This window comes from Panthera leo, chromosome B1 (genome assembly GCF_018350215.1).
Source record: "Panthera leo isolate Ple1 chromosome B1, P.leo_Ple1_pat1.1, whole genome shotgun sequence".
Taxonomy (NCBI): Eukaryota; Metazoa; Chordata; class Mammalia; order Carnivora; family Felidae; genus Panthera; species Panthera leo.
In genome coordinates this window covers 172,645,448-172,658,370 of record NC_056682.1, presented here as the reverse complement: position 1 = coordinate 172,658,370, position 12,923 = coordinate 172,645,448, and the positions used below count along the sequence as shown (strand labels likewise).

Genomic DNA, 12,923 nt, shown 5'->3' with positions numbered 1-12,923 from the left:
TTGCACATTTTTGTCTTAGTTCATGTTTCAGGCGAATGCACCTGTGTCACTGCTTGTACGTTTCTGTTTCTCCTTCCCAATAGTCATACCCATCTAATTACATGGAGTCAATGAAGCCCAACAAGTACGGAGTCATCTACTCCACGCCATTACCTGATAAGTTCTTCCAGACCCCGGAGGCCCTGTCTCACGGGATGCAGATGGAGCCAGTGGACCTGACCGTGAACAAGCGGAGTTCGCCGCCCTCTGCGGGGAATTCTCCTTCCTCACTGAAGTTCCAGCCCTCGCACCGGAGAGCCTCGCCTGGCCTGAGCATGCCTTCTTCCAGCCCACCGATGAAGAAGTACTCGCCGCCTCCCCCGGGCGTGCAGCCCTTCGGCGTGCCGCTGTCCATGCCCCCGGTGATGGCCGCCGCCCTGTCCCGGCACGGCATCCGCAGCCCCGGGATCCTGCCCGTCATCCAGCCCGTCGTGGTGCAGCCGGTCCCCTTCATGTACACCAGCCACCTCCAGCAGCCGCTCATGGTCTCTTTGTCGGAGGAGATGGAAAACTCAAATAGCAGCATGCAAGGTAACCGCCACTGGGGACAGCTCTGCGGCTCCCGCCTAGCATCGGGGTCTGCGCCCACCGGCTGGCTCCGCGGGGCCACAGAGGAGGCAGCGACAGCACCCCTGTACTCTTCAAGGAGCCATTCCCCTTAGAGCCTGCCCGCCTGAGGCGTTTCCTTTTGTTGGGGGAGGGGGGGCAAGTGTTGATACTGGAAGAGCTCCCAAGAATCAGGCTGTTTAATGAATGCCATGAAATGGTTACTTTTACCGCGTAATTGTCAACTTTGAGATACTAAAGATCCCGACTTTATATTTTGCTTCATTGAATGCCAACCAAAAAAGACATTAATTTAATAAATGCCTTTGTTCATGGTGATAACTAAAGGTTACTAAAAGCCGCCTCGTTTACTGGCTGTTTGGAGGCAGAAGACTATGGGGTTAAAAGGTGATAACGCAAATTCCTAAGGAAGAACCATTTGGGGGCTGATGTGCTCAAAGTCCAGCTTCCTATATGCATGCCACTTGCTGCCAGAGTGGTTGTCAGGGGAAACACACCCCGCAGATTTGTTTCTGCCATAATTTTGCTAAAGGCAAACAGATACTCCACACATCAGCGTTGTAGGTAGAAGCTGTGCACTAAACTTTTAAAAGCTGAAATTGGTAAATTGTACATGGAGTGACTTTTCTATTTTTATTTTTTAGTACCTGTAATTGAATCCTATGAGAAGCCTATATTACAGAAAAAAATTAAAATAGAACCTGGGATTGAACCACAGAGGACAGATTATTATCCTGAAGAAATGTCACCCCCTTTAATGAACTCAGTGTCCCCCCCGCAAGCACTGTTGCAAGAGTAAGTATGTTCAGGTCTACCCGACATTGGCGTAGCAGCGTGCATCTTGGGACCTGGAATGGAAGTGCAGGCTTCCAACTCAGGGTGTGGTGTGGATTGCCAGGGACACCTCACAGTAGGGGGCAGCCACTGGGAAAACGGGAAAATCTCCAAAGACAATGTGTCCCACTATATGGACTGTCTTATAACATTTACGTCAAGTTTGCAGTAAATCGGTCACTCGTGATTTTGCCACCTTGTCATGTAAATCATTTTTATTCTTTTTTTTTTAAATCCTTCCAGACTGTACATAGGTTTCCCATAATCTTAATCCCCATATGGATTGAATTTGGTATTCCAGATAGTCTACTTAAGGTTGGATCATGAAAACTTTACAGGACATACATCGTCCTTCCAATTGTCACTTCTAATACTGTTTCTACGAAGGGGCATCACAAGCCCAAAGGAGTCACTCCAAAAAAGGCCTGGGAATAGTGGTGGCAACAGGAAGTTGCCCATGTAGCTCAGAGAAGTTAAGCATTGGAGTAACCCACCCACTATCTCTGGTGTTTGAAAATCACATCTGCCCTTGGAATGTTCAGTCTGCTTCAGAACTGCCGTCCAGTAGGAAGGTTTCTGTATCAGTCTACATCCAAGCACTGAACTGTAGTTTGTGTTAGGTCTAACTCGCTCTAATGTGGTGGCGTCATACACAAGTTAAATAGCATCATTGATGGGATTTGCAACAATAGATATCCTTGCCTTCTACCAGTGATTACACTGGAGGCTGTGTTTGTAGTAGCTAAGAAGGTGGCCTTCGGATTGGACATCTTGGATCCCAGCTCTGCTCTCCACCATATGTATGACCTTGGGCTTGTCACTTAATCTTGCCTTGTTTCCTCTTTATTTGCATTATTGATTATAATTATTTTTCTTGTAATTGTCTTGTGTTATGGCTCTTTCAAGGTTGGATTTAATGACCAGCTTCCTAGTACAAAGGCAACAGTTATTGTTTCCTCCGGGACCCTTCCATCTTCTTTCTCCCATATCACTTTTTTCCAACTTGAAACAATGTTCTGCCCACCTTTCTACGTCATCTTTTCCCCTCTCCCTTACACAGTTAATTCTGCAACAGAATGTGAATTCTCTGGCTTTCGAACAGCTATTTTCTGGAACTTAAAACATATTCTAGTTCTATCCACAGTCAACCCAAGTAGGTGCCTTTGTAGTAGGTCACGTTAATTGCCCATTGTACCAAATCGTAGTTATTTGGGGGGAGGAGGTAGTTGGCCTTTACTCCCTGGTAGGCAAAGAAGAGAATGGAATCCTATGACCAGCCACATCAGCAGGGAGAGAGTGTGTCTGATGGACTTGTACATTATTACCTTTCACAATTGCATAATGCCCCCGCCCCCCATGAAACTTTCCCAGATGTTTTCAAAGGAGTTATTTCATTTCCCCCATAACAAGCATGTGGGAGTCAGAGCAAATGGAGAACTGATGAGCCAAGACATGAGATAACTCGCCTTATAATCATACTGTGAACAGCAGGGGGGCCTGGGTTTGACCTCCTGTCACCAGATGACTGCTCTTCCTGCCACGTTGTCCATATCTAACCAGTGCATCCCACTCCTGCTCTCAGGTGAAAGGGAACACAGAAGGACTAGCCAAAATAGACACATCTTCTAGACTGAGTTACCTCCTTTTTTTTTTTTTTTTTATGATGCCAGGTGTCTCTGGCAAGTTAACTGGCAACATGACTTGCACGTGTCATTGTTCCTGCACAGGTGATGAAAAAGATGCTGTAAAACTAAATAAAGCCACGTGCCCAAGAGAGAGGAATCCATTGACTGAAGAAGGGTTATTCCAAAGTCGAGGTTATTATGAATTACATTGTAAAACATTACAGAAGAAAAATACTTGAAGGCTATATTCTGCTACTGAAAGAAAATATTTTTTCTTTCTCATTTTAAGTTAAGATTCTTTTGACGATCTCAAGCTCAGTGGCTTTTAATGATTAATGAGTAATATGCTTATGTTAATGCTGACCCAAGAATGCATTTTGCTCCTCAAGAAATTCAACAGATTAGCCACAACTGGGACGTGTAGTCTTTAAGCAGTTCTCTCACAGATGTGATTAAGTAATGTCTTGGAGTGTGCCCAGTAGCAGCCCACATAGGAAACCAGCTAGCCAGGAAAGAATCGATTGAAACCAAGTGCCTAGTCCCATTGCAATGAGGCAGGCCCGATAATATTTGCCTTCTGAAACCCTTCCTTGCCAAAGGTGGAATACAAAGTGCGGTTTGGAAACCCATTTGCTTGGACATAGAGTTACAGCTTTAGAATTATTTTTAAAGGCACTCAAATGGCTATCAGCTTCCTTTTTTTTTTTTTTTTTTTTTTTTTTTTTGTATCTTTACATATGTGAAGTGTATTTAGAGTGAAGAGCTTGAGGGTCAGATTTCCCCCATGTAATTGTGTGTGACTTCTAGCAAACTTAAGAGGGGGTCGGCTTAACTCAAAACAATGACCAGGTATCTGATACGTAATAGCTGTTCTTATTTCTTGGTTGTAATGATCCCAAACAGCGTCTTTAAAAGTGGGGAGTACAGAAAGAGTGAGTTCTATAGACCCTGCCCTCCAGCCCCTGCCTGCACCAGTATCTGGCTCTTTAGAAATGGGGCGTGAATGATGCCACCTTTCAAGGTAGATGTCGGCTTGAGCAGAGATTTCACTTTTTGGTGTTGGGACATCCCAAAAGAACTCTTCACGAGATTCAACAGCCGTAGGGGCAAAGTTTGCAATTGGGTTTCTGAACCTCAAAATAGTAACAGTAATTAACCATAATATTTAGTAGATTTACATCTGGAACAGACGTTATCCTGCAGAGTGTTGTATACATTACCCACAACTTTCTAGGATCACGTTATTATCATCGTCCCCATTCTACAGAGAGGCACAGGGAGAATACCTTGCCCGGGGTCACAGGGACTCGCAGTGACAGAGCTGGGATTTGATGTTGGAGCACACAGCCTTGTAATGTACCTTTGTATGCAAAATGAGCTGGAAAAGGCAGACAAAACCAGTGCACAGAAACTGTTAGACACATTCCCAACCCATAAAATCTAATAATTGGGAGAGACTTCCAAAGTCACCTGGGATACTCCCTCAGTATCCCAGAGGCATAGGAGATACAAATTAACCAACCATTCAGCTTTTTCCCCCAGCATTTTATTTCCTGAAGTTTTCTTAATGAAGACGAAACGTTTCAATCAACGGCATTAAGGTTGAAAGTTAGAAATAAAATAAACTGACAACTCTTCTTTTTATTGAAGGATTTTAAATTAATAATTTAGCTTTATAAACGCAACGTGTCCATAGACCTGTCACTTCTCTATTTTCTCTGTTTGTACATCTATATAATTGAAGTCCTTGTCCCCTGCCCTCCCCCACTAGTTCATGTTCACTTTTCCATGTATCTGAACTTGGCTATTTTATCCTTCTGTATTGCTCCCACTAAACATCAAGGTAGGAAGGTAAAGTGATACTCAAAACTGACAGTTTTCTTTGCTACTAATAGATGTGAGGAATAAGTAAAATCACTTAAAATCAATGCCCCTTTTATTCTTTTTCCACTTACTTCTTAGCATGCCTGGAAAAGTTACTGATAAGGAACATGTATTCAGATTTTTACCAAGATAAAAGCAAGTTTCATTTCAGGAGCTCCCTTTTGATTTTTATGGCAAAATTTTATCATCCTTTTTGAATCTCAGAAGCTTGAGCATTTACGCTCATCAGATTCCCTCTCTCCTCGTCCACGCTTGTACAGAAAATTCATGGGTTATTTGGAACATTTTAAGAACTATGGATTCAAATTTATAAGACGAGTCTTTCATTACTGTTGGAGGCCAGTTCCATCAGCTTGTAATGTATCAAGTAATTAGTCGTTAGGAAGGCAAATGAATAGATTAGAATTTTTTAATTACTGACATTAATCAGCAGAGGAAGCCTGAGAAAGCTTTACAGACTTTCCCCAGCTCTTCCCCATCTGCCTCTTCTCTCCACCAGATTCCTTGAGAAAAAGAGAAAGTTTAGAGCAATGGTGTTGGACATGATTTGATTTCAAACCCACCCTGGAAAGGTGAGCCGACGCAGGAGTGGGTCTGGGTGAGCGGCCGCAGGAAGGCAGGGAGACGCCAGGTCCCGTGAGAGCCCAGGGCTGCACTTGGGAGCCATTGTCGGGACTGAGACACTTCCTTGCCTGACTGCTAGCGCTGCACCCAAATTCTCCCTCAAGCAGGAATAACAGTACCAGTAAAGGTTTGAGGTGGCGAAAACAGCAGTGCTGTTATTATCATTATTATTTTCTTTTTCTGTTTTTTTTTTTTTTTTTTTTTTGAAGGGCCAGAATTTGAAACTCAAATGTGAATTGGTCATCTTTGAGAGAAGCGAAATGCCAGTTAGGTAAAGGATAAAATGTAGATACAGTAGGCGTTGCCTGAGATTTGGGAATTCGACCTTTTTCATTTTTCCCTAAAGGACAGTGATGAAAATCAGGACAGCCTGCGAAAAGACATTCGCAGTGCTGAGCATCGCTTAGTGCCACAAGCTACTATAAATAGGCAACTTTTTACTGAGGGAAAGAGACTCTCCTAGCTCCTCCATCTCCCTCTAGCATAGCACCTAACCCTTCTTACTGTCATTACTTATCTACATGTCTGTCTCCCCCTAGAGTGTGAGCTCCTCGAGGGCAGGAACCCTGTTTTTATTCATCTTTGTGTCCGGGTGCCAAGCACAGTGCCTGGCTCATGGTAGGTGCTCACTCAATGTTTGTTGAATGAATATAGCAGTGCTTCTTGGGTTGATCCGCTAATTTCCTTTCATTTATTTCGTTGGGTTTTTTTGTTTGTTTGTTTTTGCCTAGTGTCGTTAATGCCTTTGGTAGACGGAAGAAAAGGAAGAGCCTTTCACTCAATGTTTTACGTTTAACATTGGCTTTCATAGGAATCACCCTTCAGTCATAGTGCAACCGGGGAAGAGACCTTTACCTGTGGAATCTCCGGACACCCAGAGGAAGCGGAGGATACACAGGTGTGACTATGACGGATGCAACAAGGTGTATACTAAAAGCTCCCACTTGAAAGCGCACAGAAGAACACACACAGGTATCGGGAATATAAGACTCACTCCATCTTGCTTCTTAAGAAATACTAAAATGGAACGTCAAGAACAAACGTTCTAGCTCTCAGAGGTTATTATACTGAAATTGTTCCAGGCGTCTTGAAAGTTAGCAGAGTCGTCTACAGATGTCTCTGCTCATCGTGAAAAATGAGCCTTGTGATGAAGGGTTTATTTTTGTAATAAGTTACAGTAGATTAAAGGTTAATTCTGTAACAGTGGAGTTCTGTACTCTGCGTTTAAGGGACAGAGAGAGGGATGGAAAGGCTGCTGGAGCAGAGAGAAAAGGACTCTTAACCATGGGCCTGTCTCACCAAGGATGTGGCCTTCATATGGGCCATCATTTAATCAGTGTTGCCCATCATCGGATTCACAATGGCAAAACCCAGTTTTTTATGCAGAACAAACAAAGGTAGCAGTTTACAGAAATGGAATTCAAATGGAAGACTTGTTGAAAGAAAGAAAAGTAAAGATATTTGGGTGATTTGTGTCTTCCTAAAACTGAGGGAACTTCTGTGCTGTTGCCTGCGTATTTGTTCTAGGGTCTTTTTTATTCTGTCCAGTATTGACTATCGACCATGCAGCCGGATCTTACAAAAACTCATCATATGGGTGAAGAAAACATAAAACTGTTGCTTTTGCTCTTGAACATTTTGTAAGCAAAACATCTTAAGGAACCCATACACAAACGATTTACACCGCCTGATTAATTGCAGTCAGTATTGGTCCTTAATGTTTATAATAGGCCTCATCTGACCTAACCTCAAACCCTTCAGTGTGAAATTCTAGTATAACAGCAGTGGTCCCCCGTGTACGTTTCCTTAACTCAGCATGTAGTTTGTTTGTTTGTTTTTGAGCCTTCTGTGAGTCATTTGTATTGGGAATGTTTACAAAAAGGGAGAATTTGGGATTTGGAAGAGAAAAGAGAAGGAAAGTGGTGGCGGTGTGGAAGTAAAGTTTTCAGTGACTCCCCGGGAGAGAGAAAGCAGAGGGGAAGTCGGCTTGTGTACCACTGAGTTCTTGGGCTTTGTCGTGGTATAATTACAGAGGGAACTGAGGGCGATAGCCTTGTGTTCAGAGAAACATCCAATCAGCAATGCCAAGAAAACTAGTAAAAGCATCCCCAGGGCATTAATGGGACCCTACAGGTAGACATTACAAATTTCCAACCTAATATTAAAAAGACATTGGATATTTGAGTAAGAATTTAGATGCAGGAAACATACCTCAGCGTTTATATTCAGTGAAGCAAAGCAGACAATACAGTTCTGAATATCTCATTGAAATACCAAGGGATGTCAATCCTTAAAATGTCTAGAGAACAAGTGATAGTAAATGGGAATTAATTTGTGATGCCCATTTGCCCATTAACATGTAAGATTGCCACGAACAATACTTTTCATTTATAAGAGCCTTCATACTGGCTCTCCCTAAGATTTCGCCCAAGGGTCTCCTGTTCCTCAGCTGCCTGTTACCATTATCCCACAGGACAGGGCTGGAGAAACCGGGCTTCTGACAGGGCAGGAAGGAATTACTGTGTTTTTAGTATGTCTGAATTAGAGCATTATACTTAGGCATAATTGCAGTCGATGAAACAAAAGAGAAGATGTTGAAATCGCTGCCAGATTTTTTGGTTGATAGAGGCTTCTCATTTTTAGGAAACTGTTGAAATAGTAAGAAAAATCCCACAAATGCTAGCACCGCATATAACTAAGCACCTCAGTAGCTTTAAGACTTGGAGATAAACAAATACAGATCACCAGCTGTTTCCTAAGGTACTCATCCCTACCTTTGAGGGCAAAACCAAAATTATTTGCTAGCTCCTCAGAATGGATTTCAATGGCTTTATGCTTTAAGAAGTCTTAAAATCCCATCCTTCTCCGCTGCCCACTTTTTTTTTTTTTTTAGATGAACTTACCTTGGAGATACTATTTGCCAAGAATTTTAGCTCAAAAATCTTAGCTTCACTATTTTTACTAATTAATAGCCTTTTGCCCTCAGAAAAAATAAGCTGTTTTCATTTTTCCTTTTTGCAGGAGAAAAACCCTACAAATGTACTTGGGAAGGATGCACATGGAAGTTTGCTCGGTCTGATGAACTAACAAGACATTTCCGAAAACACACTGGAATCAAACCTTTCCAGTGCCCAGACTGTGACCGAAGCTTCTCCCGTTCTGACCACCTTGCCCTACATAGGAAACGCCACATGCTAGTTTGAATGCCTCCGTCCCCTGCCTCATCGTGGCTCCCCGTTCTCCCGGCTCTCTCTCTCTGTCCTCCTTCCCATTATCTAACTCATTTTTTACATGTACGTTTTAATTTTGATTCAGCTGGCCTGAATCTCTGAATTTATATCATTCAAGCTTCCATATGGTCAGTAGTAGATATTCTCTAATCCTCCTCTCCTTACCACGGGTCAGACCTAAAGAATGTGAACACTTTTTTTTTTTTTTTTTTTTTTCCGGGGATGCTAAGCAAACCCTTCTTACAGATACGTTTAATGTAATGAGAACAAGGGAACATGTAAACTTAAAATAACCAATTGTCGGTTCCTCCGTGTATTTCTCAAAAGAATGTCAAAGTAAATGTATTAGAAATACAGTATCCAGCCTGCTAGTCCTTGCCAGGGACGTTCATACCTCTGTGCCCTGTGATCGTATTTTGTGCTCGCCAGCAAGAAGGGTGGACCCTTTCCTCAGATTAACTAGAAGTGCAGCAAGATTTCAGGTAGGACGGTCAACTGGTCCATTGTCCTTCACAAATCCTGCTTGTCAACTTGGATTTATCACTTCATCTAAATTAAGTCCCTTATACTCCTTTGTGCCTGCAGCTAGTAAGGAGGCCTCTCCACCCCTGGAGGTGAGCCAGAGTTGCTGATTTAGGTCGGTGATGTCTGCCAGTTAAAGGCTGGATGCTATACTTGGATGGCACAGAGCCTGAACGAAGGGGCATTCGTCAGGGGAGAAGCAGTGGGGGCAAAGGAGGAAGCCGGCCATTCCTCCTGGGCTGGGGCTTTTCGTTCAGTGAGGTTTCATCGTGTGGTTAGCTGTGCAGTGCTCTCCCAGAGCGGCCGTCTGTGTTTGGCTGTGCAGAAGCAGAGCCAGATACTGATGGGGTTGTCTGTGCACCTGTCTCCATTCCTCTGATGTCCTTAACGTGGATCATCAAGCATTTGATAGTAGGGACACAAAAATATTTGCCCAGTAATGGTAAGAAAAATCTTTCAGGTAAGAGTATGGATGATGGCCTTTCTTTTACCCAACCTACTCACAGGGTTTTTTGCAAACAGGGAAAACATTGAGCAGTAACTGTATTCCCATATCAAATGAATCATACAGCTTTTATACAGAAGCTCTTCTGTGTGAACTGTAAGGTGCCAAGGTGGCCGTCATTTGTGTTTGTGATACATATCATAAATAAGGATCTGCTAACGCTGTAGTAGATTCATTCAATTTAAGACCCGAGTGACACTATTTGTAAATATAACTAGTTGTGAAGCACACATACCTTCATTCGGGGGACAGATTTCTGAAAAATAAAGAAAACCACAGTTCAGGGATTCGCGTATTAATAGCTCAAAAATTCCCAAGCATTTACTGTTAAGGAGCTGGAAATCAATCATTGTCAAGTATCCCGTCAGAAGAAGCTGAAAATGACTCGTGTTTATGTTAAAGATAAATAGCGCCATTATTTGGGGGAAGTTTTTTGTTTTTGTTTTTGTTTTCAAAAGCTGGCTTTTGAGCACCATAGTCTAAATGCCAATAAAAATAATTCATGCATAGAAATGTCATTGGTCCTCAATTTGAAGAAAGTGGGCGACGGTGGTCAAATGTGGGTGCATACAACGAAATGCGCCTTCACCCCTCGATAAAGGATGGAAGAGAAGAGAGAATGGAATCCTGAAGATTCAGCCCAGGCGCGACTCAGGATCCAACACAACCTTAACTGGGAGGAATACATTGTTCAACTGTTTTTAAAACATCAGTGAATGAGTGATTCTGGAGGCCTGCAAATCACGTGGGGAGCTTACTTTGACGGCGCTATGTTAATAAAAGTTAGTTGTAGGGACTGTGCACCTAAGAGATCCCACTCATCAGCCCTCTGAACCAGCTGAAAGGAAATGTGGAGAGACACAAAGTAATTTGTTACCTTCTTGGCACTTGGTTGTGATTCTCTCTTTTTTTTTTTTTTTGTAAGCACTGCAGAATTTGTTTAGAATATTAAAACATCCTAATTGGGCTTTTTTTTTTTTTTGTTCGTGTTGCTGCAACTATGACATGAATTGAAAGATAAAAATGGCTCTTGGGAAAGTAGGTATTGTCTGTACTGTAAATGCTTTGTCACATTCATGCCAAAGTGTTTGTTTCTAGAAGTGATTCTTGTACAACACACTGAAGAATCAAGTTGGAATGCAAGGAACTTTTTTGTTTGATGGAGATAACGAGATTATGTGTTCCAACCCATATAGAAGGTAGGGGAAAAAAAGGCAAGAAAGGGTAGAGTCGATCATCTTTGAATAATTAGCTTTGAGTGTGAGAGTCCAGTTAATAGAAAGCTTCGTAGGTTCTCATGAAATTTGATGTGTTTGTTATGGCATATTTAAATTTTGTTCAAAAGAGCAAGACCCTGCAAAGACTATTACGTGACTATTCAGCTTGCTTAGATTGTGGTAACAGTTCATTAACAGATCCATTTTAACTCTGAAAGAAAAGGCAACCCAGAGAAGCCATTCTCTGTTCCCATGCTGGTCTGCATACTTTAGTTACCAATTGGCTCTTAACCAAATTTTTCTTTTTTTATATATATATTTGTATTTACTATGATAGTTGAGAAATTTAGTCTCTTAGACATTTTTAGCTGTTATTGTGGAAGACCTCAAATACAGGATAAGATGCCCTTCAACATGTGGTCTTAATGATGTGCCATGTTACTATCAAAGGTGGTTTTAATTGCAATATTTTAAATTGATGCGAATGATCTGTAAACATGAAGTTAGTGTTGTATAAATTCTGTTAGAGTTTCTTTTGATTATTGTCCAAGTGTCGTCTTGGGGAAGTCAGAGAGTTTAAGGCTGAATCCATCATATTTTAGAGTTCTAAAATGTGAATCTACACCATAAATGGGCATTAACATTCTAAATCACCTGGTATGGAGAATGTGTTAGCATAGCTGTGTTCAACTAAGGAAGTGCTAAATACGTGGAAGTTTCAAGAGCCTTGGAACAGATTTGTAGGGAACTGTAGATGTAAATGTATATTTTATTAAACACCCATCTGCACTATCAGTGTTGCACTAATGTGGAATTTGAAAGACTTTATTGCTGATACTGTATATCTGCACGTCATTCCTGATTAGATTGTTTTAAAGACAATCTCAAAGATCTAAGATTTTAAAATAATTTGGTTTGAAAATATACAGTCATCTTGAAGGAATTGCTGTTATACATGAAGTTGCTCAGAGTTGTCTTTATTCTCTTCTTGGTCAAGGTTAACAGTTTCTAAATGATCGCAAATTCACTTAAATAATACATTTACAAAGCCATTTTACATGCATTAAACGAGGGCTACAATAATATTACGTTTTACAAATACTAGCACTTTTTTTTTTTTTTTTTTTTTGCTGTTATGTACTTAGTGTTAGAGGGTCAAAGTAATCTTTCTGCTTAGCATCTCTTAAACCATACCTGCAACTATAGCAGGATTATTACATTTACAGTACTTTAATACTTGTATAAACTATGCAGAAATTTTTAATAAAGTGTAATATATTTTATAAGCTAATAAGACTGAATGGGTAAAGGTTTTTAGCATGCGTTAGTATACTTGCAAATACTGAAACATTTTGGTAATCTTTCTTACTAAAGATGTGAATGTTTAATGTACCTTCTCTGTTTCTACTCTGTAGTCCGATGGGAATTCAGTAATGACATTTTGTCATGTCAAACTGTGAACATAAATTTGTACTGTACAGTCCTCATATACTATATACAGTATGCAATATATGTATTATATACTTGTTAATAAAACCATCAGAATATTAAGTGAGATCATGTGATTACTATACATACAGTGACCCCTAAGAGCAAAACTTAGCAATGTGACATGTAAGAGACATCACTTAGAAAGTTCAAAGTGAATCGTTCTTTGATAGGCAATTGTTGATGCAGGGAAAGAAAAATCAATCTAATGGGAAGATGAACTGAATGAGTGAACTTAGCTCTGAAGGTTTGTCCCTGGTTTTCTGGTAGGAAAGTCTTCTGCAACAGGGAATCTTCAAACCATAAACTGGTAGACAACCCACCACGAATCCACAAACTTGCTGCATTCTTGGAATATTTTTTTGTCTATGACACCCACCTTTGTCCA

The 12,923-nt window shown here is 41.2% G+C and overlaps 1 protein-coding gene across 3 annotated transcripts in view; it reads left to right on the top strand.

Moving 5' to 3' along the window:
* Positions 1–12,598, top strand: part of KLF3 (Kruppel like factor 3) — a 34,984-nt gene extending 22,386 nt beyond the window's left edge. For all 3 annotated transcript variants that reach the window (XM_042936626.1, XM_042936628.1, XM_042936627.1), the window contains 4 exons: positions 84–570; positions 1,251–1,401; positions 6,385–6,545; positions 8,595–12,598. In XM_042936626.1, coding sequence (XP_042792560.1) covers positions 84–570; positions 1,251–1,401; positions 6,385–6,545; positions 8,595–8,776 — 981 coding nt within the window. In that variant the 3' untranslated portion in view covers positions 8,777–12,598. The remainder of the gene's footprint in view (positions 1–83; positions 571–1,250; positions 1,402–6,384; positions 6,546–8,594) is intronic.
* Positions 12,599–12,923: the final 325 nt, after the last annotated feature.